Source organism: Mirounga leonina, unplaced genomic scaffold, assembly GCF_011800145.1.
Source record: "Mirounga leonina isolate KUSES-001 unplaced genomic scaffold, KU_Mleo_1.0 Mir_101372, whole genome shotgun sequence".
Classification (NCBI taxonomy): Eukaryota; Metazoa; Chordata; class Mammalia; order Carnivora; family Phocidae; genus Mirounga; species Mirounga leonina.
Genome location: NW_023270113.1, coordinates 6,901 through 34,381, shown reverse-complemented (window position 1 = coordinate 34,381; position 27,481 = coordinate 6,901). Strand labels below are relative to the sequence as shown.

Here is a 27,481-nt window from a genome sequence, read left to right as displayed (position 1 = left end):
CCAGGACCCTGGGATCATGACCTGAGCCGAAGGCAGACACTTAACCACTGAGCCACCCAGGTGCCCCCCCCCTTTTTAAGATTTTATTTATTTGGGCGCCTGGGTGGCTCAGTTGGTTAAGCGACTGCCTTCGGCTCAGGTCATGATCCTGGAGTCCCGGGATCGAGTCCCGCATCAGGCTCCCTGCTCAGCGGGGGGTCTGCTTCTCCCTCTAACCCTCTTCCCTCTCGTGCTCTCTGTCTCTCATTCTCTCTCTCTCAAATAAATAAATAAAATCTTTAAAAAAAGATTTTTTTTTATCTTTAAAAAAAGATTTTATTTATTTATTTGAGAGAGAGACAGAATGAGTAGTGGGGAAGGGCAGAGAGAGAGAGAGAGAGAGAGAAGCGGGCTCCCTGTTGAGCAGGAAGCTTGATGTGGGGCCTCAATCCCAGGACCCAGAGATCATGACCTGAGCTGAAGGCAGACGCTTAACAGACTGAGCCACCCAGGTGCACCCCCCCCCCTTTTTTTTAAATAGTCCAAAGGTTGATATCTTTTTTGGTTTCCTTTTTTGCTTTTGCTTTTTGGGGTTTTCCTTTTTGGAAGGGCTTTTATTTTTATTATTTATTTATTTAATTGTTAAGTAGGCTCCATGCTCAGTGCAGAGCCCAATGTGGGGCTTGAATTCACAACCCTGAGATCAAAACCTGAGCTGAGATCAAGATTTGGCTGCTTAACTGGCTGAGCTATCCAGGCACCTCTGAAAGGGGCTTTTATATTTTTATTTTTTAAGATTGTATGTATGTATGTATGTATTTGTCAGGCAGAGAAAGAGAGAGAGAGAGCACAAGCAGAAGGAGTGGCAGGCAGAGGGAGAAACTGGCTCCCCTCTGAGCAAGGAGCCCAATGCGGGACTGGATCCCAGGACCCTGGTATCATGACCTGAGCCCAAGGCAGCAGCTTAACCAACTGAGCCACCCAGGCATCCTTATCAGGTATTTCCAATGCAGTTCCAACAACCCATCTCTGGAATTTAGGATTCTCAACTCTTTATTCTTTTTTTTTTTAAGATTTTATTTATTTATTTGAGAGAGTGAGAATGAGAGAGAAAGAGAGCATGAGAGGAGGGAGGGTCAGAGGGGGAAGCAGATTCCCCGCCAAGCAGGGAGCCCGATGCGGGACTTGATCCCAGGACCCCTGGATCATGACCTGAGCCGAATCCCAGGCACCCAGGATTCTCAACTCTTAACAAAACATGCATTAAAAGGGAAGACTTCAGGGACGCCTGGGTGGCTCGGTCGGTTGAGCAGCTGCCTTCGGCTTGGGTCATGATTCCGGGGTCCCGGGATCCAGTCCCGTGTCGGGCTCCTTGCTCGGCAGGGAGCCTGCTTCTCCCTCTGCCTGCCTCTCCCCCTGCTTGTGTTCTGTCTCTCAAATAAATAAATAAAATCTTAAAAAAAAAAAAAAAAGGGAAGACTTCAGGAGCCTGAAGAACCATCAAAGAGGCCTCACCTTATCGTTTTAATTACAATCAACAATAAAAGGTTGGCTCATAAACAGTAACTGAAATTTGCTTAGTGTGTATTTATTCACCTTTTAATTTTTTCGAGGGTTATTTAAATGAGTGAAGGAATGAAATCATACTGCTAGCTAATTTTCATCCCTAGCCTGATCCGTTTGGTCTCCCTGTACACCAGAGAGCCAAAACACCCCACAGTGTTGTAATTTAACAATAAACACTGCATGTTCATTAACACCATACCAAGTATTAGGATTAGGTGTTTAACATGCTTTATCTCATTTAATATATTTTTTTTAAGTTTTATTATTTGAGAGAGAGAGAGAGTGCGAGCGAACAGGGTGGAGGGGCAGAGAGAGAGTCCCAAGCAGACACCACGCTGAGTATGGAGCCAGACACAGTGCCGATCCCAGGAGCCTGAGATCATGACCTGAGGGAAAATCGATAGTTGGATGCTCAAGCCACTGAGCCACCCAAGTGCCCCTGTGTTATCCCATTTAATTTAATCATCACAACATCCTCATGCATCGTTATCCCCATTTTACAGTTGAAGGAAATTTCTCTAAAGTTCAACTAGAGACCACGCTATTCCAAAACTTTTCATGGAATTGTGTAAGATGAGCTGGTTTCGAGTTCTAGGCTCAGCCACGTATAGCTTCAAAATAGGGGAAGGAGAGGGGGAAGATGCCCAACGGGATCCAAGCGCCGTTGGAAGGATTAAACCTCACCATGGTAGTGGAAGCTCTTGGCAAACCCTCCCTTCCTTACCAGGTGCTAAACAAAACTAGCTACCCCGCTGAAGTACGGGAGTTGATTCAAAGTTGACCCCTCACAGCTTAGAGAAGTTGCACGCGGTGCTTCCAGGACCTCTGATTTGGGAGACGACCGCCTCGAAGAGGCCTTTCCTCAACCCCGGCGGGGCTCGGGGTCGCAGCCCCCGGGCGCCGAAGGCTCCTAGAGGTCCCTGGCAGACGGAACTCGCGACGGGCGCTGAGGCGCAGGCCCGCGGAGACCTCGATCTCCCTCTCCTGAACATCAGCAATGGGGACGTGGGCGTAGGCGAGGTTGATTTGAATCCTGGGTTCCACACCAGCCTTAGCGATCCCCGAAAAGAACCCAAGAAAGGGAGCCGAGTTTTCTCATCCAGCTTTCTACTCTCTCCCACGGGGGTTGGTCCTCCTCCCACTTTGGGCCGGGACTCCTCCACTCTCCCGCCTCTTTGGGCCACGCGCACACGGCGCTGCAAAGCACCCCGACCACAGCAGTGGGGACCCTGAGGCTTCCCGAGTTCTAACCTCGAGCGGGGCCGTGGAGGTCTAGCCCCGGGCCGGGCTGTCTAGACGGCGTCCCGGGAGTGAGCCGAACCCGGAGCCTCCCGCTTCCCAGCCCCCGCGCCAGGAGCGCGCGCTCAGCGTCCCTGCGATCCCGCGGCCCCGCCACCCCTCGGAGCGCGTGCGCCTCGGCCGGAAAGTCGCGCTGGGGGAGCGCAGATGCCTGCAAGGGGCTTTTAATCAATAGCGGAAGACACTCCCACGACTCAGGAAATCCCGAGAGTTTTAGGAGCGCTGTGCCAGAAATCAGGGACGGAGACCAAATAGATACTTGTTATTATACCGTATCTGTAATAGTATGTCTGCCTTGAATATTTTTCTCTTGATTTCTATGAAAAAGAGACTGAATGTGGGGGATTTAGCCAGGAATAGGAGGAAGAACAAGCAGGTGGGGGAGGGGGGAGCCAGCCGGCTGCGCATGGGATAGGGAGAAGGATTAGCCCAAGCGCTCAGACCAGATCCCCTCCTACCAGGGAACAACTAGGACAGTCAGATGACCAGATGAAGGGTTACTTACATGGGGCTCTGCAATGACAAAACTGGAAAATTGAGTCACGAGTTTGAAAACAATCCATGGACTGGGGCAGTCCAGTGCCTCACAAGCAGGGAGGCACCCTGCCCAAGGGATCTGGGGGCCCCGATAAGTGAATTATTATGGCCTACCGTGTTGTAGATTAGATACTCTGTCAGCTTTCCACACGTGTTCACTCATTTCTCTCTCGTGACCCCTGTGAGGAGGGTGCTGTTGTTGCTCCTGTCTCTGGGCCTTTCCCAAGACCCTTGAGGTAGGAATAGTGTGGCTGCAATACCAGCCTGCTCTGGAGTCCTCTGGCCCAGGTTCCAGAAGAGCCGACTGGGCCCTGAGGGAGCTGTGAGGGAAGCCCCAGGCGGCCGAGGCCTCAGAGGAGAGAAGTCCAGGTGGGACGCGGCCCGTAAGTGCTGCCCGGTGTGCTGTGGGCCTGACGCGAGCTGCAGCAGGTGGTGCCCCCGAGGCTGCGTGAGCCATGGAGTCTCTGGGCATTGCGGTGCCGATTCCAATTTGGCAATCTTTTCCCACAGCGGGCCATGCATGTGATTATCTTCCAGGAACTGGTCGTTCCTGTTGTCACTGTTTCTCTGCCCTGTGGGGCCTAAGGAACCCCATGTGTGCCCCGAGGAACCGCAGCCCCTTTGTGGCACCCGTGTGCACTCAGATCTGTGCCCACCGTGGTCCAGTCTGCGCCCCCGAACAGAGCAGGTTCTTAGTTTCTTTCACTCGCTTGCACCTCACTTGTACCTTTCAGGAGAGACTCTGGCCAGCAAAGGAGCCGATCTGTGTGAGCATAGCAGCAGAGACCCAGGCTGGCCACCCCTGCTTTCGCCCAGGCCGACCTTCCCCTGGTGCACACAGTAGATTCCATATCGTCTGACAACTGGTACAAGGCCCATTCTCCCGCCCTACACACAGTAGGTCCTTTTTATCTTAAGGCTGTTGTAACCTCTGGTACCAGAGACAGCCTAGATAGAAGGTTGGAGTGGATGGATGAAGCAGCAGAGTATGAAGCTGGCCACTCCCACTGGGACCAAGTGCTCCTCCCATGTCTCGTCACATCCATTTAGACCTTCTGGACCCTGCTCTCCAGCCTTCCCTGGGCTTCTGTGCCAAGCTGCTCATTGCCTGGTGGCAGCCTAAGCCTCTATACTTCTCTTGTGTGTGTGATGCTGTGAGTGGGTATTAAGTGGTGGTCATTCCCCTGAGGAGGAGTATTGCATTCCTGTGTACCCAGTTCAAGCGGCCCCGAGTAGTGTGTCATTGCATTTCCTAGCAGACAAAGCTAGCATCTGGGATGTGGACTGAAGAACTCCTCTCAATCAACAAAATACCACATGCTGAGGATGCATGGGGTGGGGTGCAGGGACATGTGGTTGACTAGAACCTGGGTCTTTGGATCCCAGAGCTTGGACTGTAGAGTGAGAGGTGGCCACTGACAGGCTGTGTGGCCTGGGGCAGGTCCCTTGAACCACCCGTCTCCTGTGGATTGGTTTCCTTCATTGTAAAGTGGCACTGATTATTGCGCCCACCTTGAAAGATGTTTGTGGAGATTAAACCAAAAAAGTGCAGGAAAGGACCCCACACGGGTTACCTGTTGTCTCTGAGATTGGCATCGTGGCTCTAGCGGTCAGTAAGAGCCTATTTCTTCATCTGCATGTCCATCCCACCTCAAAGTGTCATTGAATGGGATCATCGTCAACAACAGGAATAAAATGGTACCTGACAACCCTCATGGGGTCCCTTGGGGCCAGACCAAGGCCGGTACTTCTCACTTGACAGTCTGTCTCCTCATCACATCTCACAAGGTGGATTGTAGTCTTGTTCCCACTTCATGGTGAAAGAAACCCTGGCTGAGAGAGGTGCTTTAGCCACGAATTATTTAGCCAACCCCATCATTGCCAATATCAAGGGCAGAGATTAAAAGATCTCACTGTGGATCTGGAGATTTACAGGTTCACCAGCACCTTATACAAATCCCTGCTTCTTCAAGCCCAGCCAGCTTGGGGCATTCACAGTTTTTGCTGTTACATTTGCAAGGACTAAAACATAATTCATTGAGTTTCTACCCTGGGGGGGGCGAATACAAAAAGTAAATAATTATTATTAATTTGATAGATCAGACACATATTTTTTCTTTTTTTTAGGTAAACTCTATACCCAACATGGCACTCAAACTCATGACCCTGAGATCAAATTGCATGCTCCACTCACTGAACCAACCAGGCACCCCAGATCATAGACATTTTTTTCTCTCTCCCACCCTGATCACACACATACTTTATTCTTATTTCATTCAGTTGATCTTTCTGCTTTTTCTTGTTCCATACCACTCTAATTAGCATAGCTTAGTAATAAGTTTTAATATCCGATAAGGAATTTTCTCCTTACTTTTATTTCAAAACATGCTTGGCTAGTTGTCTTAGTCTGTTTGGGCTGCTGTAACAGAATGCAGCTGACTCAATGGCTTATAAACCATAGACATTTATTTCTCACAGTTCTGGAGGCTGTGAAGTCCAAGATCAAGGCACTGGCAGATTCCGCATCTGGTGAGAGCCTGCTTCCTGGTTCATAGATGGCCATTTTTTCACTGGGTTCCTATGTGGTACAAGGGGCAAAGGAACTTTCTCAGGCCTCTTTTAAAAGAGCACTACTTTCATTCATGAGAGCTCTGCCCTCATAATCTATTCACCTCCCAAAGGCCCATCACCAAATACCACCACACTGGGGATTAGATTTCCACATGAATCTGGTGGGGACACAAGAATTCAGACTGGAGCACCAGTCAAGTGTCAGAACTCTCCCCAGTTCTACCTTCCCTCTCCCCACAAAAAACCCCCGCTGTTTAGGAAGAGCAGTGAAAGGTGGTAGAGGGCACCATGCTTTTGTCATGTTCTTTTAGAGTGGCTTGTTGCCGGAATCCCTGTAGTGGGTGGTGGACACCCTTGCGGGTGGACCATGAATCCCATGAATAACAGCTCTTGGCCTAGGGAATAAATCATGCCTGGCACATAAGCAAGTGAGTTTTCGAAATACAATCAGATGCTATAGTGACGGCTCAGATGGTGAAGTTTCTTCAAGACGACTAAGTCCACAGGGTCTTCTTGTTCCATCTTTCCCTGACGGTTCATGTTAAGTGCCCCACCCCCACCCCTTGCCTGTTTGGGCCTATGCTTTCAGGTTTAATGGTTCAAGATGAGTTTTTCTCTTTCAGCAAATGAGTCATGATGATAAACAGTGTTGGTAACAAGAGGCATCTCATGGTCATCTCCCTCCTCCCTCTTTGGCTCTTTTCTCTAGACTGTGCTTATCCCTGGTGAAGGTGCTCTGAGGAGACATGGACATGGTTCCTGGCTGCCCTGTAGTGGGACCCCGGCTGAGTTAGTGTCTCCTTTTTTTTTCCAAGTACAATTTTTTAATAAAGATAATTACAAAAGATGGAAAATCAGCTCAGAAAGGCCAATTACTTCTTTAATAGATCAGTTTTTGACATAATAACTCACATCAATTTTAAATACTATCACATAAAGCATGGTGGAGAAAAGAAATTTCGCTTCATAATTAGAAAACTCACAATAAAACTTGCCAAGAAAAACAAAAACAAAAAAAGCCATTTTGAAAATAAATACAGTCCATGCCAAAGTAGTATAAAATGAAGCCAGAAGTCTTCAAAAAGAAAAAATTTTTCTTCCCAATATTTTCTCACTCTTTCATGGTTTCTGAAATTGGTGAGACACGCCACCTATCCAAGCAAGGCCAAGCAGAGCCTCATGGGTTGGAGCCATGGGCCGGGTCTCGCTGTGGGAGGTTGGATGGCAGGAGGCCCATAGGGAGGAACTTCTAAGGAAGAGTGTGGGGGGGCACCTCTGGGAAGGGTGGGCTAGGTAGAAACTTCTGGGAAGGGAATGGGGTGGGGAGACCTTCTGGGAAGGGTGGGGGGAGTTCTGATCATAGCTTGAGAGGGCGGATTTGAAGGGATAGCAGATGTGGTAGGAGGGGAGATCTCCAGGGTGTGTTTAGTGCTGGGGAAGAGGATAGGCAGACCTGGCAAACTACTGCAGGGGCAGGACAGGGTGGGTGGGGCCTTCACAGAGTGGGAAGCGGGATGGAGCACATACACATGGCCAGACACTTGTTCAGATGGTGTTAGGTATCGCCGAGACCATGGAAAACACAAGGCTCCTGTGAAAATGAACTGCCTCCTTGAGCACCCATGGCCCATTAGGAGAGGGGTCTACCCATAGGCATCTGCCATTGTGGGAGGAGGCTGTGGCCTGTGCAGACCCCAGAAAAAGCCCTCGATTCCCCAACAGATGGTGCCCACTTGAGGGGAATTGGAGTTGGTGATGGGCATGGGTTGGTGGGACTTCCTAGGTGTGGTTCCAGGTGGTAAACAGGATTATGTGGATGAACATCTGTTAATTTAGAAGTTATCTATTTTAAGGTGACCTGAAACAATGTTTGTTTATTATATGATGTGAAGCTTGCTTTAAAATTAATGTATGGTGGGGCGCCTGGGTGGCTCAGTCGTTAAGCAGCTCAGGTCATGGTCCCAGGGTCCTGGGATAAAGCCCCGCATTGGGCTCCCTGCTTGGCAGGAAGCCTGCTTCTCCCTCTCCCACTCCCCCTGCTTGTGTTTCCTCTCTCGCGGTGTCTCTCTCTGTCAAATAAATAAATAAAAAATCTTAAAATAAATAAATAAAATGTACGGGCTTTAAAATTAATAGGGCTCTGCTCAGCACAGAGTCTGCTTAAGACTCTCTTTCCCTGGGGCGCCTGGGTGGCTCAGTCACTGGGTGTCTGCCTTCGGTTCAGGTCATGATCCCAGGGTCCTGGGATCGAGCCCCGCATCGGGCTCCCTGCTCGGCGGGAAGCCTGCTTCTCCCTCTCCCACTCCCCCTGCTTGTGTTCCCTCTCTCTCTGTGTCTCTCTCCGTTAAATAAATGAATAAAGTCTTAAAAAAAAAAAAAAAGACTCTCTTTCCCTCTCCTTCTGCCCCTCCCCCAACCCCACATGGGCGCGCGCTCTCTTTCTCTAAAAAAATAAAAGTCAAAAACAAAGCTGATGCCCCAAGGAGTGTTTGGGTCCACTGATCTAGGGCACAGTGTGTGTCCAGCCCACTGTCCTCACAAGGAGACCTGGCCCCTCCTGGCAAGGGAGGGGCAGAAGGAGAGAGAGAGAAGCAGATTCCCCACTGAGCAGGGAGCCTCATGTGGGGCTTGACTACCCGATCCCAAGATCATGACCTGAGCAGAAATCAAGAGTCAGGTGCCCAACTGTCTGAGCCACCCAGGTGCCCCTTGAGTATGAACATTCTTGTACATGTACTTGTTTTAGGTAACTGTTTTCAATTCTTTGGTGTATTGACCTGGAGTGGTGACTAAAGCTTTAGCAAGATCCCTTTAACTGTGTGGGGCAGACAGAGCATGGAGGGGAGGACGTGGTTGGGAGGAAGCCAGTTCAGTGGAGGGGCTAGAGCTATGATATGAAGAACAAGGATGGCGGCAGTGGAAGAGTGAGGGGTGGCCAGATTGTGAACCCCAGATGAAGATTATGGGGGCCCCCTTGGTTTCAGCTGTGAGCACCTAGAGGGATGGAGTTACCACTGAGTGATACGGGAAGTGGCCAGAGGGGTGAGCCAATGAAGTCTAAGCTGTCTGGAGACTTCCGGGTAGGGACCCAAGGGGCAGTTAGCCGTGGGAATCAGGAGCTGAGGGTGATGCGAATCAGGAGCTGTGGTGTAAGGGAATCAGGAGCTGTGGTGTAAGGGCTGGCCAAAGTGGAGGGGAGGGAAGGGCATGTCCCCAAGGCAGGGAGGGCCAAACAGGTATGAGGGATGAACAGCAGTCTTGTGGATGGAGATGGAACTTCTTGGGAATGTGTGTCCACTCTTCTAGTGACTCTGGGTTTGGGCCTGGGTCCCTCCTAACCCTGGGCGCTAATGGAATCCTGCCTGTTCTGCCCCCTCCCCTGAATCTGTTCAAAGCAAGGATGGAGAGGAGATGATCTAGGCCTGGCTGGACAGGCATGTCCCTGTCTTAAAGACCTATGACCTTTGAGGACACGGTCATGGCCTTCACCAGGAAGAAGTGGGGGCAGTTGGAGCTTGCCCAGAGGACCCTGTACTGGGAAGTGAAGCTGGAGAGGCTTTAGAGCCCCACACTGCTGGGCGAGGCCAAGCTCTGTCCCCCCCTTCCATCTGTGCCTAAAATTCAACAGTACCACAGGTAGCAATCACTTGTTCTTGGTCATTGCTGTGTGCAGAGTATTTCACTGCATGCATAGCCAGCGTAATTATCCACACTGCTATTGGTGGGTGTATCAGTAAGCGCCCAGTCAGGAGGCAGAAGCCACACAGTAATTTGAACAGGGTAAATTTGATATAAGGAGTTATTAACTATAGGGGCGCCTGGGTGGCTCAGACGGTTGAGCAACTGACTCCTGATTTTAGCTCAGGTCATGGTCTCGGGGTTGTGAGATGGAGCCCCCCATCTGACTCTGTGCTCAGTAGACAGACTTAGAAATAAATCTTTTTTTCTTATTTTTTTTAAGATTTTTTTTTAAAAGATTTTATTGATTTATTTGACAGAGAGAGACACAGCGAGAGAGGGAACACAAGCAGGAGGAGTAGGAGAGGGAGAAGGAGAAGCAGGCTTCCCGCCGAACAGGGAGCCCGATGCGGGGCTCGATCCCAGGACCCTGGGATCATGACCTGAGCCGAAGGCAGACGCCCAACTGACTGAGCCACCCAGGCGCCCCTAAAGATTTTTTTTTTGACAGAAACAGCAATGCACCCCCTAGAAATAAATCTTTTTAAAAAAGTTATTAACTATAGGGGCGCCAGGGTGGCTCAGTTGGTTAAGCGACTCCCTTCGGCTCAGGTCATGATCCTGGAGTCCCGGGATCGAGTCCCACATCGGGCTCCCTGCTCGGCAGGGGGTCTGCTTCTCCCTCTGCCCTCTTCCCTCTCGTGCTCTCTGTCTCTCATTCTCTCTCTCTCAAATAAATAAATAAAATCTTTTTTTAAAAAGTTATTAACTATAGGGGTGCCCGGGTGGCTCAGTTGGTTAAGCGGCTGCTTTCGGCTCAGGTTGTGATCCCAGTGTCCTGGAATCGAGTCCCACATCGCGCTCCCTGCTCGGCGGGAAGCCTGCTTCTCCCTCTGCCTGCTGCTCCCGCTGCTTCTGCTCTCTCCCTCTCTGACAAATAAAATCTTAAAAATAAACAAATAAAAGTTATTAATTATAATAGGGGAGTAACTCTTAAAATCCTAGGGCTGAGAGATTGCCCTAAGTAAGAATAAACTTTCAAGTGGGAGCTCTCTCCTCAAGGTTGGGGCTCAGACTTTGTTGGGGAATGGGTGTTTGCAGCATACTGGGTGGCAGAGAAACTCTCTGGGTTGCCCAAGCCAAGCAGGAAACACCTTGGTGTGGTGGTGGGCCAAGGCGCTAAGGGGGTACACGGAGGGAGTTCAGGTGCCGCAGGTACAAGGCCTACAGCTGTATCTGTTGGAAGAGACATTGGGAAGCTGCTTGCTAGCAGGGTACCTTGGGGTGCATGGTATCCACATCAGGAGGATACCGTGGTGAGGTGGTTACTAGGCCGGGCCAAGGCTTTGAGCTAGCCGAGAATGCCTACTCTGGGCAGTCTTCCACATGTAGCACTGCTGTGGTAGTAGGTGGAAGAGAAACAGGAAGGCACCTTGTAGTTTCCCTCCAGTGCCCTCTACTGACAAAGCTTAATATGTTGACTGCAAAGGAGAACCGACTACAAGGTCCAGCCCGTTAATGCAGACAGGTAATGATATGGAGCAGAGAGGCAATACATTGATAACTGCAGTGGGCTTGGGCTGTTTTCTGATTTTTTCGCTTTTATAAATAGTTGCTCTAAATGTTTCTGTACATGTCTTTTGGCGCTCATAAGCATTCATTTCTTTTTTTTTAAGATTTTATTTGAATGAGAGACAGAGTGATCGAGTGAGCAGGAGGAAGAGCAGAGGGAAAGGGACAAGCCGACTCTGTGCTGAGCGTGGAGCCCGACCATGGGGCTCCATCTCACAACCCTGAGATCATGACCTGAACTGAAACAAGCATTCATTTTTGTTGGGTGCATACCCAGGAGTGGAATTGCTCAGGTAAGAGTATACATAGATTTAGCTGTAGTAGATACTGCTAAGGTTTTCCAAAGTCATGATTTGCTTCATTTCTTTTCTTTTTTTTTTTTTTTTTAAGATTTTATTTGACAGAGAGAGACACAGCGAGAGAGGGAACACAAGCAGGGGGAGTGGGAGAGGGAGAAGCAGGCTTCCTGGGGAGCAGGGAGCTCAATGCAGGGCTCGATCCCAGGACCTGGGATCATGACCTGAGCTGAAGGCAGATGTTTAACGACTGAGCCACCCAGGTGCCCCTCGTTTCTTATTTTTAAAAATTTTATGGAAAAACACTATCACCGTTTTATTCCACACTCCAATTCATCACTGGATGCAGGCCAGTTTTATATTTTTGGCCATGAGCAGTACTAAACCCATTAATAATACATGGTTGTATTGAGTTTTCTATGCTGTTTAACAAATTGCCACAAACTTAAAACTTAAAACATCCATTAGCTCACCGTTCTGTAGGTCAGACATCCGGGAGACATTGGCTGGGTTGTCTGCTCAGAGTATCGCAAAGCTGAAATCAAAACGTTGGCTGGGCTAGGCTCTTATCTGGAAGACCTGGGAATTATCTGCTTCCAAGCCCATTCAAGTTGTTGGCAGATTGCAATACTTTGTGGTTGTAGGACTGAGGTCTCCGGTTTCTTTGCTGGCTGTTAGCCAGGGGTTGTTCTTACCTTCCAGAGGCCACAGTGTGACTCCCTCTATCTTCAAAGCCTGCAGTGGTGCATCAAATCTTTCTCATGCTTCAACTTTTGTTTTTTAAAGATTTTATTTATTTATTTTATTTGAGACAGAGAAAGAGAGAGGGAGAGAGAGCGAGCAAGAGCAGGTGGGAGGGGCAGAGGGAGAGGGAGAAGCAGACTCCCCACTGAGCATGGAGCCCGATGTGGGGCTTGATCCCAGGACCCTGGGATCGTGACCTGAGCTGAAGGCAGACGCTTAACCGGCTGAGCCACCCAGGCGTCCCTAAAAAATATTTTCTGTTGGAGAACTGCTTGGTGTTGTGGGGGGAGGGGAAGACTTGGAATTGGCTCAAGGAATCCAGTGTTGTTTCAAGGCAAAAAGAAAACGAAAGTCCCATGCTCTCTAGATGCAACGATCCTACTTTGGGAGACCGAGTCTAAGGGAAATAGGCAGAGTCCCGCCCCAAGTGTATGCCTGGAAGCATGCATCACTGGTGATGCACTGGGTACCACAGGGGGAACAATGAACTATCTGGGCTTGGTAGGAAATGACGCTGCTGGACAGAAAACGGAATTTTTACCCAGGCATCAAAATACATTTTTAGTAACAGGGAAATGGGTGAGAAGAGCATGATATATACAGTAACTCCACAAGATGATTTATAAAATGCCCCTACGTGTGACTCCTGGAATAGTCACTGGCATGAGACAGTGGAACTCGGGGTCATTTCCCTTACCTTTGCTCTCTTGTATATTTCAAATTTGTCTAAGTGATCACAGACTACTTTTAAATCACATGGCCCCAGTGACATCCGTTTGTGGGCCCTTCCTCAGAGGCCACCCTCCTTGTTCATCCATACTTGCAAAGAAGTCCCCTTAGTGTCCACTCAAGCTGGGACTCAAGAGCTCAAAGGCCAAAGAGACCAAGGAAAGACATGGTGGCCGAGGAACAAAGGAGGCCAGGTGGCCAGGACTGCTGGCCCTTCTTGTGGGTCCAGCCGCCAGGCAGGAGTGGCACTGCTGATATTCTGACCAGCAGAAAGCAGAGATCAGAATTCTTATGCAGAAACTTCCCATTATAAAAGTGGGATTTTTAAAAAATCTCAAATGTGAAGGGTCATTAGTTTTCCATCTGCCTGCAAACAGAAGCAAAGCATGCTCTCCTGAGCTTTCAGCACCTTCCACACCAAGACATCAGGCCCAGAAGCTTCAGGAAGGGTGGAAAGGGGCAGTTTCTGAGCATCCACCTGGGGCCACTAAGGTCCCAGGAGTAGGGAGAGTCCTTAGCCTGTCAGCCTGCATCAGGTCACAGCTGCGGATCTCAGAGCTTGGAAGTCACCAGGCTTAGGCAGTGGGTTCCAAGCCAGGCCCCATCGGGCAGCTTCTTTTACTTACACCCAGGTGGCTGTTTTGGGGAGACTGAAATGGGGCACGGGGCCCTCCTGGGAACTCTGATTCACAGACAGAGGCTGAGCAGCCCCGGGAAGGCTGGGACCAGAGCCCCGGGAACTGCGTCCAGGCCCTGGAGGCTCCAAGGCCCCCAAGATGAGGCCGCCTTCTCGAGCCACTCATGGGGCTTCGGGCCGGTGGCTCTTCCTGTGGATGACCAGCTGGGACTTCCAGTCGAAGCCACGGCCGCAGTCTCCACAGAAGTGGCGCCGCTGACCCGCGTGGCTCTTGCGGTGGATGACCAGCTGCGACTTCCAGCTGAAGCTGCGCCCACACTCCTCACATGCATAGCTCCGGGGCCCTGGGAGCACGCGCCGGGGGTGCCGGGGTGTGCCTGGCTCCCGGGAACCCTGTGGCAGCTTCTGAGCACCCCCGGTGGCCAGTACCGGGGCCCGTGTACCCTGCCCATCTGCGTGCATCCGGTGGTGGATGACAAAGACTGATTTCCAGTCAAAGCCTCGGCCACACAGCTCACAGGTGTAAGGTTTCCTTCGCGGGGCACCAGGCTCCAGCTCTGCTTCCAGCATTGCCCTGGCAGACACAGAGGCCCCAGACGGGCCCTCCCAGGTGACAGACCCCGGGCCCCGTGGGGGCTGGGCCTCTGGGCAGTGGGGCGGACCCTCGCAGTGGCTCTCACTCTCATCTCCTGGGGGAAGGAGAGGTGGCAGTCCCAGGTAGCCCAGTGCCCTTCACATTGGCCCACCCTCTCCCGCCAGGTGTGTGGGGGCAGACAAGCTCCCACCCCACCAGAGAACAGGTGGTTCAGGTCGCATGGAGGAGCACTCACCTGGGTGGAGGCTTCTTCGACCCTCTGTCCCCGTACGCATGGCCCCTGGCCCCGACTCAGCCCGTGCCTCCGGCGGGGGGGCTGGTATCCCTGCTGGGGTGAGGGACAGTCAGGGAGCAGTCCTGGCATGGGGGTGGGTGAGGGGCTCTTACATACTAGGGGCAGGGTGGGGGCCCCGGTGGGTGACACGGTGCCCCCAGGTAACAAGCGGGACCTCGGGTGAGCACTGGGAGACGTGCACAGGGAAGGGCCGGGCAGTGAGCCCTACAGCCAGTGGTATGCACACACCAAAGGAGGGGTCATGGCTGGTCCTCACCCAGGGAGACCACCGTGCCATACTTCTCCAGCATTGCGTCCCAGTACAGTTCCTTCTGTGACGGGTCCAGTAGCCCCCATTCCTCCTGTGGGGATATGGCCCATCACCCTTGGTGCCCGTCCACCCCCCATTCTCCGCCCCGCCCTGCAGTGCCCTACCCTGCCCGTGTCCCCTAGTCACAACCTTACTAATTACTTGAGGAAGCAGGCAGGTTACCTAAGGCTCTTTTGCTCGATAAGGATGAAGATGAGAAGGGTGTGTGAAAGTTGGGAAACAGAGCAGAGAGGAGCTGTCTTCCAGCTCACTGGGGGGATACTGTTAGCACCTGTCGCCCTCAGAAGCCCCACTCCATAGTCTAGCCAGACAGACTGGAGCTGAGAACCCCCTGATGGGTTCTGCGGGAAGCCTAGGTGGGGGCCCGATACGATTGTCCCCACCTCCTTGCCTTGAACAGTGTGCTGCATTGATAGCAAAAGGCCTGGGGGACCCAAGGGGATCCAGCCACCTCTCCCCAAGCCTCTGGTTATAAAAGTAACAGAGATCCTCCTTGGGGGAGCTGCTGAAAGCTGTCAGCATTCCTAGATGTGGGGACCTGGCTGCGGGGAGGTTGAGGGCAGGAGGGCTCTCATTAGGAGGTGCAGCCAAGCACCCCAGGGTTCAGATGTGTGTGAGTGGGGCGGTGGGCTGGCTCCTGCCTGTTGCCAGAGGGTGAGCTCTGGTGGTCGAAGCAGGACCCTTGTGGACTTTACCAGGGGATGCACTCCCTGTTCCTGGCTTCTGCTCCCCTTGCCTCCCAAAATCCCATCATCTGGGGCTTTGCTAGGGTGGGGAAAATAATCCTGACAGACAAACCACTGGAGGTCCAGGCACAGGGAGAAGACAGCCACATGAAGCCACAGCTGGAATGCTGTTGGCTGTAGATCAGGAGGCGCTGGAGGGTGTGGCCTGCCCACCCAGCTGTTTCCCACTGTGCCATCAGACTGTGGAGAGAGCCCGGAGGAATTTTTAGCCTCCAAGCACATCTCAACCAGCTCTTCCACCGGGAACGCTCCCCAGTGGAGTGGCTTAGGAGAAAAACTGCTGGGAGAGGATAGGAGCCCTGCTGTCCACACTCAGGAACCAAGCACTCCAGGTAGCAGGGGCCTCAGTGGAGCTTCCATGCCTCGCTGGCCACAATCCAGGGCTGGTTGGCCTTTGAGGAAAGCCCCAGGAAAGAGGAGGCTGCAGGCTATGGCCTAGCTATCTCCATTCTGATCTCTGGTGGGCTAGGGAGGCCACACTGTTGTGTGGTGCTCAGGCTTTCTTGCCAAGGTTCATCATCTTGACCCCTCCCCACGTGCACATGAGGGTTCAAATCCCCAAGTACCAGTTTAAGACTGCTGGGTGCTTCAAAATCCCCAATTTCTCTGTAAATGAGGAAGCCAACCCCTACCAGTTCCAGTCACTCCAAACCAGATCCCATGGCCTGAGGCCCAAATTTTCCCCAGTTTTAGAGAGACCACCAGCCTGTCCCTGTCCTGCAGGACCTGCAGGAGGGACCCTGATACCAACTCCATTTCCAGGCAGCAAAGAGCACAACAGCTGCTAGCCAAGAAGCCTGAAAAACTAACAGAGCAGAGTGACCACCAAGGACACACTCCTCTTACTGGGTGCCTGCACCTCTCTCCTGGGGCTGCTCACCTGAATCCTGGGCGGGTGGAAGGACGTGGAGGCTGGTTCCCGGTGTCCAGGGTGCCCCTCGCGGGACTGGGCTGGATTTGGGGGGTTGGAAGGTGCTAGGAAATGAGGCAGATGAGGGTCAGGGGCCGCTCCTGTGAGCCATGGCAGGTGAGCTGGTGTTGGTGCCGCAGCCCTGGCCTTCTTCTGCCAGGAGGCAGGAGGCTACTGTGTGTGCCAGTCACACGGCAGGCAGCCCACCACTCCTTTCCTCCTGCCTCCTGGGACCCAGCTCTGCAGTCTGCAATCCTTCCTGAGTCCCCATCCCATCTGGGGACATTCACATTCCCTCCGGGAGCCCCCAGACCTTGTGTGGCTCCCACTCTCACCCATCTCCTGCCCATCAGCATCTGGCTCCTCCTTCACACTGCAGCTAAGCTGGGCAGGCTTCTCCATGTGGGTGTCCTGTGAGGCCTCCCCAGAGGTCGCCCCGAGGAGCTCCACTGTCCCTGAAGGGTGGGAGCTCCCCAAGGACTCCTCTGTCTTCTGTGCTGCCGGGAGCACCACTTGCTTCAGGATATGGGCTGTGATCTGAAGGGAAGAGGAAAGTCACAGGGGCTCTAGTTTGGCTCCTGACCCTTCAAGAAGTCAACATTGGCCACACTCACCCAGCCCAGCAGCTGCCCAGGGTCATGCTGCAGGCCCTCGACCAGGGCTACAGCCTCCTCAGGGCTGCCTGGCCGCTGGCCCCGCACCCAGGCCTGGATCTCCGGAGGCAGTGTGCCCAGGAACTGCTCCAGCACCAGCAGCTCCAGCATCTGCTCCTTGGAGTGCGCCTCGGGCCGCAGCCACTGGCGGCACAGCTCCCGGAGCCGGGCCAGGGCCTCTCGGGGACCCGCCACCTCCTGGTAGCAGAATCCCCTGAAGCGCAGGCGTGCTGCCTCAGGCTCCTCCAGGATAGCCATGGGGTCCACAGAGGGCAGGCGTGGGGGGCCCAGTGGGGATGGCATTGTTGTACTGGGTGTCTTCTTGTAGCCAACAAGAGGGACCTGCAGGAAAGGAAGGGTCAGGGTGCGGGCTAAGAAGCCATGGCCAGGGTAGAGCAGACAGGCCCAGCCCAGGGGGCTGAGGCTGGTTGAGGGAGGACCCTGGCCCAGGGATGCATGAGGCTGGGAACGCTTCCTGGAGGGGTCACAGGAGAGGGCCGCTGACAGGAACTGACGGCCGAAGGAAGCCTTGTGGATGAATGCTTTGGAGGCAAGTTGTCCAATGGAGCTTCCAGGAAACTGCAGGGGGTGATGAAGAGGTAGGCAAAAGGAGTCATCGCAGGCTTCCAGGGTCTGCCTCATGAGCCAAGGAAAGTGACAGGCAGGAGGCCGAGGGACAGGCAGCCAGGGACTGGGTGAGGCCATCACCCCCGGTGAGCGGGGGCAGTGAAGGTGGGAAGAGGCAGCAGTAGGATACGGGGCCATGCTGGGCTATGGCGGGGTGCGCGTCCCCATGATCGCCAGGACATCGGGACATGTTGACTCAAGTGGGCACCCGGGGGGCCGGCTAGAAGTACGAGGCACGTCTGTGCCATGGGTCGAGGCAGGGACTGTGGACGCGCTCGCTGACCACAGCGAACTGCGACTGACTCACACCGCCCGAACCAAGCATGTGAAAAGCAAAACAGAACAAAACAAAGCTACGAGTTGCGGACACCGTGGCCCGACCGTCAAGAGGGTCTGGAATGAAACAAGGCCACCTGGGGGGCCCGGCAGCCCAGCTAGAACCGGCCTGAGCCCCCGGAGTCCGTCTCCCAAAAGGGAGGGGCAAGAACAGCTCTCGCCAGAGGAAAGGGAACGCCGCGCTGGGTGGGAGAACGGCCGGGCTGAGGCTAGGAGGTGGAGAGCGCAGGGCACGTCGGGAGGTAGGCGGACACTCCGGAGGGCGGGAGCACCGAGCGGCCCGGCTCCCGGGGAAGGAACGAGCCGCGCGCCCCGCCCAGCCGAGCCCGCGCGCACCTCCGCCGCGGCGCGGGCGCCAGGAAGCCCCTCCGGGTAAGGGGCCCCGCCTCCCCGCCCCTCCCCGCGTTGCCATGGCGACTGCGCCCTGGCCAATCACGCGCCTGCTGGCAGGACCCGCCCCCTCCCTTCGGACTACGTTTCCCGTGAGACTCAGCACGCAAGGACGGGCGCGGCCTCCGCCAGTGGACGCTCATTTCCAAAGGCCTCTCACGACTGAGAAGAGCTCCGGTCCTCCTAGGGAAATCTGAGGAGTCGCAGAGTTTGGGGGCTCCCTCCCCTCACCGGCGACCGCTCTTCCTCTGCATCCGACCCTAGACTCACCAACGGCCGTGATGGACGGTATGTTAGAATCCTGCGCATGTGCACAGTGGACCCGGCGCCTATTGGCAAGTGAGGTGAGGGGGGAGGAGCGTGACCTTACGGCCATTCAGAGCCAGCACCCCACCTAGGCCCCTCCCCAGCGCTCCTCTTGAGGCTTCGTTCTAGGCGCTGAGCAGTCCCCTTGGTAACCGCTAGAGGACATCCGCCCGCCTCCCTCTGTTTCCAAGGAAACGGCCAGAGCGTCGCCCGGTCCTCCTGGGAGGCCGGAAGTGACGGCCTGTGTAGTGTAGTTCGGCGGAGACTCGCCTCCAGGTGGTCCCAGGAGGAAGCAGGGTCCGGGCCCGGAAGTCCGGCCTAATCTGTGGACTTTCTCCGCCAACCCCGGTAAGGATTCCAGCGAGGACGGTGCTGGGGTCCTTCGTTCGACCTCTGCTGAGCGCCCTGAGGACGTCGAGAACAAGGACCAGGGTGGGCACTCATTTACACAGGAGGAAACTGTCCCAGGATTTATATCCTCAGAGTCTCAGACATGTTTTCAGACGTCAGTACTGCGAAGTGAGGGATGAAGGTTTTTGTCCAGCTTATGGGACGCTGCTAACCTTTTACACTGGGTACCACAACTAGTACCAGTTATCTTCAGTTTATCTCAGTAGGCAAGAATCACACTGTGGGAAGGGGTGCTTCGCTTCCAGAAATCAAGTAGCTGAACCATGGCTCATTCAATCCTAAATTGCATACGCCTGTTTTGATTTCTTGTGATACCTAATACCTAGCTGCCAGCACTCAATGAAAAGCAGTGGTCTTACACACTGACTGGAAGCTCTGAGCATCTGCATGGCTGGGGCCTGTCAACTCTTCTATATGTCATCAGACTGAGCTGTTTTGTGTGTGTGCGTGTGGGAGGGGGGAGGACTTAGATCGTTTCTCTGGAACTGTATGGATTCCCCAGAAATAACTCTTCCACCATCCACTCTATGGGGAGAGCTGGTGCTCTAATAGCTTTGGTAGCTCTCCCCAAGTCATCTTTGTTTTAAGTCTCCTCTCCCAGGGGGCTGCTGGTTTGCATGCCTTCTGGCGTTCTGCAGTATAAGCCTGGTGGGACCTCAATCCACTTCCCCCACTGCCAAATCAGTATTTGGCTTTCTCTAAATCAGAGATAGATCCCACATCTGCATCTGCTTCCAGTTCCAGAATGCCATTGCTGTGGACCCGTTTCACCATCCTCATTCTTGTGGGTTCATATTTTTAAACACTTTCATCTCTGTAGCTTCAGTGGGTTTTTGAACCAAATGAAATGCATGTGTTCACACCACCATCTTGCCCCAAAGAGCTCAAGAGCACTTTTACACTCAGCCTGTTCAGGATCAAGAGAAGGACTAGCCTGACAGGACAAGGCTCAACATGACCACATAAGTTTAGGGGAGGGCAATGTAAGGCCCAAGAGAGGGGAAAGCAGGTAATTATGGTTACTGTTCCCATAAGACCGGAGTGTCGGCCACTGACCAATCCTAGGTACTGGGAGGGGTGGGTTTGAGAAGGGTAGAGGAAGTGAGGCATAGCAGGGGCCAAGCACACAGGTGAGAAAGAGCTCAATGAAGGGGGAGATGGCATAGGACATCAGACCCAGGTCAAGGGGTCATGAGAGCTCCAGGAGCTTCAGTCCAAGATGCAGAAAAGGTTGTGTATGACTTGAGTACCCACTTGCTGTTTGACAGTTGCCTTTGCTCCTGAATCCCATGGGCTCCCAAGAGCTATCAGAGTGTGGGTTTGTCTGCATTTCACAGCTGTGCAGACTGAGAATGGCACCCTCATGATGCCATGCCAAGGGAAGGTAAGATGGGGGTGAGGCCAGAGTGTGTACCAAAGCAGAGGAGAAAGGATGAGTCCAGGAGGGGTGAACAGTGGCTTGGAGACCTGTAGGGGACCAGAAGACCTGGCACAGAGGAACTGCATCTAAGGGTCTTTGGGAGTGGGTTCAGCAAGACTCCTCTCCTTGCAGGATTAGTGAGATTCCAGAATAAAAGAACTCTGGCACTGCTGGGAGGAAGGGAGTGAGAATGGGAGGGCGACAGGTCTGTGGGCATAGTACATGACGCATAGCTGCCAAATCTTGGGAGGTAGTGGACTAGAAGACCCATCAAACTGGAATCAATCTTTCTGGCCACTATTGGTGACCCCTGCCTAGAATCCCTGGCCTGGAAGCATAAAGACTCATATCCAGATAGCTAAGTCCTAATTGGGGCTGCCCCATGCAATCCACCCTGCCTAGATCTCCTGGGCTGACCACACACCTCTGGCTGCCAAGGGGATAACAGTTATCACAGAAAATCAGTGGGCCTCAGACAGGCTACATATCTATCATCTGGCCTCAAAGAGACATGGGTCAAAGCCAAGTCCCTGCAGCTCTGTGACAACACACACTGATGGCATGTCTGCAGTGTGCTAAGATGAAACAGGCATCAGACTGTTACCATGCACATGTTTGACAAGTTTTTATCAGGAAGCCTCTCTGGACTGTGCCATTAAACCCTTCTGAACCATGACCTGGAGGCTGGAAGGGGAGGCTGAGGCTGTGGACTTCCCAGTGCTGTGCAAGGATTTACACAATGTGCATCCATTCCAACTTCTAATTTTTGCTCTTTCTTTTTTGTTCCCAAGTAAAGAGACCACTAACATCCCTGGGTGTGAGGACTAAGGTCAGGATGGGCCCTGGTCTGCTGAGGGCCACAGGGAGAACCAAGGAGCCCCATGTGGTCTCCTCCAAACCTGTTGTTATGATCACCTCTCGTCAGGGCAGGGGGGATATAAAGGCTCCTGCAGCGGTACCTTTGGTAACAACGGGACGTGGCCAATGCTGAGGCTTGGGTGAGAAACCAAATGAAAGAGCACGGCTCAAGAGCCATCATTCTTGATGTCTGTCTCCCTCTCCCCACCCCAGGGACCTCCACCTCTACTTGGCCCACCCACTGTGGGACTGCCATGTGCGGGCGCCCAGGCCTGGCATCACCCAGCTCTCACACTGGCAGACCCGAGCACAGCTGCCAGAGCCTGGGGGCAGACTGGTGAGCTGTCTGGATGCTGGGCCTATGGCCTGGATTCGAGTCCTGGCTCTGCTGTGTACAACTCACATCGCCTCTCTCTGCCTCCGTTTCCTCATCTGAGAAGTGGGGATAGCAGTCACAGCGGCCGCCTCACAGGGCTGGCAACTGGCACATGTTGGCCCTTGGCAAGATCCTGCCTGTCAGAATCCCTCTGTAGGCCTGGATCTCTCTCCCTCTCTCGTCTGTTCTTTTCCCCAGAGGTGGATGCTAAGACAGAGCCCAAGGTCAACACCAGACCCCCACATGACCTCCTACCCACTGGGTCCGCTCCCAGGAGGCCTTGGAGGAAGTGAGGTCTTGGAAGAATATCCTGAGGGTCGGCCTGGCGGCCAGTTTGTGCATGGACAGGGGAAACTTCTAGGACTGCCTCTCCAGCATTCCAGCAGTTCCCCTCCTCACCTGAGCACCCACAGTCATCATAGGCATGAAACGGCACTCTATTGCCAAGTCTCTGCCCTGCCAAAGTCCCAGCATCCAAATGGGGAGAATATCCCCTTGCTACTTCTGCAGCCTGACCACTTAGGGTTGGAGTGAGCCGTGGCTGAAATGGCAAATATCGTCACCATGTGCAGATGGAACCACAGTGCACACACGGGTCTTCTCCAAAACGTGGATATGCAGGGAACGCGGGTGTTTTACGACAAGCCGGGGAAGGTTGGAGCTGTGAACTCAGGCTTCAGCAGGCTTCGAAACTGCGGCTGGACCTGAGGCAGGAGTGGACCCCGCTTCCCTCCCCAGTGAGCCCTCTGATGACCCCACCGAAGAAGGCCTGGCCTGGGGGGTCAGGCCTGCCCCACGCCGGGGTCTGCGCACAGGTTTCTCTCCCGTGTGGATGCTCTGGTGGTGGAAGAGGGCCGGGCGCTCGCGGAAGGCACGGCCACAATGTGCGCACGCAAAGGGCTTCTCACCGGTGTGGATGCGTCGGTGGCTGAGCAACACCGCGCCCTTGGCAAAAGCCTTCCCGCAGTCCCCGCAGCGGAAGGGCCGCTCGCCCGTGTGCAGCAGCTGATGCTGCGTGAGGTTAGAGCTGTGGCTGAAGGCGCGGCCACACTGTGCGCAGGCGAACGGCTTCTCGCCTGTGTGCACACGCTGGTGATTGGAGAGTGAGGAACCCTGGCTGAAGGCGGCACCACAAAGGGCACAAGTATAAGGCTTCTCACCCGTGTGCATGCGCTCATGCTGAATGAGGTGTGAGTTGCGGCAGAAACGGCGGCCACACTGGGCACACGCGTAGGGCCGCCCGCCTGCGTGGATCTTGCGGTGCTGGCTGAGGTTGGAGCCGTGGCTGAAGGCCTTGCCACACTCACTGCAGCGGAAGGACTTCTCGGCTGTGTGTATGCGCTGGTGCCTCACCAGCGAGGAGCTATGCCGGAAGGCCTTGCCACAGGCCGGGCACGCGTAGGGCGTCTCACCGCTGTGGATGCGCTGGTGCTGCGTCAGGTGCGACGTCTGGCTGAAGGCCTTGCCGCACTGCGCGCATTCATACGGCCGCTCTCCGGTGTGCGTGCGCAGGTGCTTGAGCAGGTCCGAGCTCTTCACGAACACTTTGTTGCACGCCCTGCATTCGAAGGGCTTCTCCCCGGGAAGGAGGCCAGGGCCTGTGTGGAGGGCCTTGCCCAGCTGACCCCAGGTTGGGGGCTCCTGGCCAGCAGGGAGTCCATGAGGCTTGTGGCTAGCTGGACTCTTTCCTCCTTCCCCGGAGGTGAGACCAGACTCAAATTCTGGAATTTGGGGGAAAGCGCTTCCAGGTGCCTCCCGCCCATATGGCTTCTGGCCCCCACATGCCCTTAGCTGCTTGCCTGGCATGGGGCGGGTCACAAAGGCCTTCTCCCTAGGTGGGTTGTCCTCGGCCATCCTCAGTGGGGAGGTCAGCCGCAGACTGACACTGGCCTCCCCACTGCCAGGACCTAGCAGGAGCCGTTCCCAGTAGATTACAGACACCCCTGTGGGTTTTTTCTCCTGAGAGGGGGAGGTGCCCCACCAGCCGTCCAGGCTTTTCCCACGCTCACAGATGCCAGCGAAGGGGAGGACCCTCGGAGGTGCTGGAGGGGAGCCATCATGGAAGGCCCCTGGCAGTTCTGCTTCTCCTGGAACAACCCTGTCGTATGCCAGATGACGGGAACCTGTAGGCACAGAAATGGTAGACCCTGGGTCATGCTGGCCGAGAGGGGATGGCCAGGGCAGGCCTAGTGGTCAGACAAAGGGGATGCCAAGGACTGGGTGTGCGAGCTGGGGAGAAAAGCAGCAGCCAGACCAGTGTATGTCATTCACTTCTGTCTCGGGGGACTCCTCCAGCCTGCTTTTGCTCCTTACACGGATGGCTACCTGCCGCTACAGGCTTTACTCACGAACTCTGCTTCCCTGCTGCCTCTCCCCTAGCATGGTCACCTCCATGAAAGCAGGACCAGGAGCGTCCTGGTAAAGGCTGTGCCCGGTGCCTGGAATGGGGTCCCCCGGGAGCTCCCCCTTGGTGGGCAAGCCAAGGCCAGAGCCTCCAGGAGGCGCTGATGATAGAAGGAGAACGGGAAGGAGTCAGGTGGGAGGCAGGAGATGACAGTGTCCAGGAAGGCAGGGAACGGGGGACAGAAGCCTGGCCACTGGTGGGCCCAAGCTCACACCCTCTGAGTCCCCACTCACCAGGGCTGGGCTTCCTGTGAGCAGTCCTGGCTGGTGTTGCAACTGTCCCACCGAGAACCCAGGGCTCCTCTCCACGCTCAAGCTGGACGACTACCCGGGGTCGTGAGGCAGAGAGCCCTGTGAGAAAAGACAAGCAAGTGAGGGCCCAGGCCCAGCACAACAGAGGGCAGGAGTCAGGACTTTATGGGACACAGATGGTGTCATCCGTGCACCCAAGAAGACCACACCACAGGGCAGGACTCACAGGAAAAGTGCAATGGCCCCTGTGAGGAGAATCCCTGTGAGGAGAACCGTGTTGGCAGCAGCAGATGAAAGGGGCCCAGGCTGAACACAGAGGCACCACAGCGGCACAGGGACACCAGCCAGCTGGTGTGAGGCTGCTCATAGGCCAACAGGAGATACGGGGTTAGTGCTGGCAACAGCTGAGCTTCCCGTGGAAAACCCAGGGCCTTACCCAGCGAGGCCACAAGTGCGAAGTTCTCCAGCATCACGTGGCAGTACAAGGCCCTCTGGGCTGTGTCCAGGAGCTCCCACTCCTCGTGGGAGAAGTACACGGCCACATCCTCGAAGGCCATCAGGCCCTACAACAGCGGGCAGGGGAAGATGGACACGATCTGAGCTATGGCTCTACGACCCAGGACCCCCCTCCCTGTCCCAAAGGCTACCCTTCTCCATGTCCCTCAGAGGCTTACCTTCCTCCCCCTCACCCCGTCCTCCCCCAGGCTCTGCAACACTGCAGACGAAACTTCCCTCCTCTCCCCTACACCCTACCTGTCCAGGGCACAGATGCCTCCTTGGGCTCCCCACTGGCCACTCACACAAGGCAGCCAGAGCAAGCTCATGGCCTTCAGATGGCCGCCACCCCAAGGGCAGGCCCAGGTGCCCACACGTTCTGCACAAACTGACCCTCCCCAGACATGCCCTTAACTGTTCCTGTAACGAGCAGTTGTACAAGTCCCAGCTGTGGACCCACCAGGACCTGCCCAGGCCTGGAGGGACGCCCCCTTCTGCTGAACTTGCCTGACATCCCAAGGCTGCTCCTCCAGCATGAAGGACTGGCTGGCTGATCCCCTCCATCACTACAGGAGGGGGCCCAAGGATCTGGTGAGCACACAGGCAGCCAATTTCCTCCTCCCTCCATAACCACGCCCACCCCTCCCCCCATTTCCCTGGCCAAAACCTTCCCTTAGGCCACCTGACTTACTCCCAGAGCCCCAGGGGCTACCAGCCTGTCTTCACATCCCTGGAGTGCTACCCATCCCTGGCTGAGTCCATAAGATTCCTTCCTCCTCAATGTGATTCCCAGGCCCTGCTGGCTCAGAGTATCAGGACTGTGTCCTTGGACATCTGCAAGTCCAGGTCCACGTGATACCTCCACTCCGGGACAGCACAGATTCCCTGATCTTACTCTGAAGCCTGCTTTCCCTTCAAATTCAGCAGTTCTGTTCTTCTGGGTGCTCAGGCCAAACACCTTGGGACTGTGCTCCACTCGGGCCACTCGCTCCCACGCCGCACCTGAGACATCAGATCTCTCCAGAATCCAACCACTTTCCCCATCTCCACTGGCCCAGTCCCAGTGTGCCGCAGGTGCCGTCTTCGGCCACCCGGGCTGTGGCAGCGCCCGGCCCCTGCACACGGCCACCCCCGCTCTGCGTCATTTCTCCGCCAAGCAAACCGTGGGATACTTTTAAAAACCCTAACTTAAAGCACTCCAGTCTCTGTTCGAATCCTCCCACGGCTCCCGACACAACTCCTCTCCCGTGCTCACGTGCGGAAGCTCGGTTCCCGAAGCACCTAGGCTCCGTCTCCCCTCCCAGCTTTTGCACGTGCGGGACCCTCCGCTTGGAACTTCCTTCTACACCTCACTCCCTTGGCTGCCCGAAGCGGGGATCTCACACGTGCACGCTCCACTGGCGTGAACCCCGGGGCCTAGGACGAACCGAGAGGGGAGACAAGACGTTCGGGTCAAGCCGCTCCCTGAGCCGAGATTCGGGTCCCTCCCGGAGGGATCTAGGTGGCTGGCGGGGGAGGGGGTCTTACGCTTCCTCTCTCACCTGCGCCGGGTCCGTCAGCGCCGCGGTCGCCATCAGAACCTGTACTTGGGGACGCGCAGAAAGCGACGGATACGCGGACGTCCCGGCTCCGGGCCTCAGTCTCTCCGTCCGACTAGGGCACAGACGCCCAGGACGCCGTCTCCCCTGCCGCCCGGGGGTCGGAGAGCACGTGACGCGGGGCACCGCCCCACAGCCCGCAGGGCGGCCCAGGCTACACCCGGAGAAACCGAGGCTCGGGGGGCGCGACCGTCGCCCGCGACCACGGCGTGCGCCTAGCGGCCCTCCGCTCGTGCCCTCGTCGCGGCCCTCGCCTCGGGTCTCCAAGGCTCCTGGAAGGCCGACCCGGACCCGCCGCGCTCCAGTCCCCAACACCGGTGTGGCCCCACGCCCCGCAGCAAAGTGACAGTCCCGGACGCCGGAAGTCCAGCCCCCGCGAGCCCTCATTGGCCCAGCGCGCGCCGCGGACGCACGCGCGGCGCCTTCTGGGAAGCGTAGTTCCCGCCCGCTCTGCGGCCGAGCGGGCGGAGCCCTTTCCGACGTCCGTGGCAACGGCCAGGCGGCTCCGCGCAGCGCGCTGGGAAACGGAGTCCCGCGGGCGCGCCCGCGCTTTCGGGGGCCGGTGCGCCTGAGGTGGGGAGTCGCCTGGCTGGGCGTCCTGCGCTCGGGGCCCTGGGACCCCGGCCTGCGCCCAGGCGGCCCCGAGGCTCAACGCTGGGCTCGCAGAAGCGGAAACCGCTGACGCCCCTGGAGGCGACCCTAGCCTGGGGCTTCAAGGACAAAGCCCAGCGGGAGGGGCGGGCTCAGACGGGTGTCGCTTTGGGAGCGAGCCCGGGAGTGCCGACCCCAGCTCCACCTCTGGAGGCCTGTGCTCGGGTTTGGCCTCTTTGTGGCCTGTGAAGGGTTGACAGCAGTTTTGCAGCCCCTACACCAAGAGGTGCAAGCCCCCAGC

The 27,481-nt window shown here is 55.2% G+C and overlaps 2 protein-coding genes across 7 annotated transcripts; both read right to left on the bottom strand.

Annotated features, from left to right (window-relative positions):
• Window positions 1-5,749: 5,749 nt before the first annotated feature.
• Window positions 5,750-19,131, bottom strand: LOC118016506 (zinc finger protein 446-like). Of its 4 annotated transcripts, none has more exons than XM_035014095.1 (7): window positions 17,079-18,399; window positions 16,800-17,001; window positions 16,435-16,529; window positions 14,755-14,839; window positions 14,439-14,531; window positions 11,972-12,033; window positions 5,750-5,959 (listed from the first exon to the last, which is right to left on the bottom strand). In XM_035014095.1, exons 1-7 carry the CDS (start codon window positions 17,880-17,882, stop codon window positions 5,822-5,824), a joined length of 1,479 nt encoding a protein of 492 aa, XP_034869986.1. In that variant the 5' UTR covers window positions 17,883-18,399; the 3' UTR covers window positions 5,750-5,821. The 4 variants fall into 4 exon arrangements, with proteins under 4 accessions (XP_034869986.1, XP_034870069.1, XP_034869826.1 ...); XM_035014178.1 differs by lacking the exons at window positions 5,750-5,959; window positions 11,972-12,033 and adding exons at window positions 12,473-14,297; window positions 18,741-19,131 and having other exon boundaries at window positions 17,079-17,459; XM_035013935.1 differs by lacking the exons at window positions 5,750-5,959; window positions 11,972-12,033 and adding an exon at window positions 12,473-14,297.
• A 2,267-nt stretch (window positions 19,132-21,398) lies between these two features.
• On the bottom strand, window positions 21,399-27,247 carry ZNF324 (zinc finger protein 324). 3 transcript variants are annotated; one of them, XM_035013781.1, is made up of 5 exons: window positions 26,533-27,247; window positions 25,887-26,407; window positions 24,933-25,059; window positions 24,479-24,595; window positions 21,399-23,964 (listed from the first exon to the last, which is right to left on the bottom strand). In XM_035013781.1, the coding sequence occupies exons 3-5, from the start codon at window positions 25,051-25,053 to the stop codon at window positions 22,511-22,513; spliced, it is 1,692 nt and encodes a 563-aa protein (XP_034869672.1). In that variant the 5' UTR covers window positions 25,054-25,059; window positions 25,887-26,407; window positions 26,533-27,247; the 3' UTR covers window positions 21,399-22,510. The 3 variants fall into 3 exon arrangements, with proteins under 3 accessions (XP_034869672.1, XP_034869733.1, XP_034869631.1); XM_035013842.1 differs by having other exon boundaries at window positions 26,247-26,407; XM_035013740.1 differs by lacking the exon at window positions 25,887-26,407.
• Window positions 27,248-27,481: the final 234 nt, after the last annotated feature.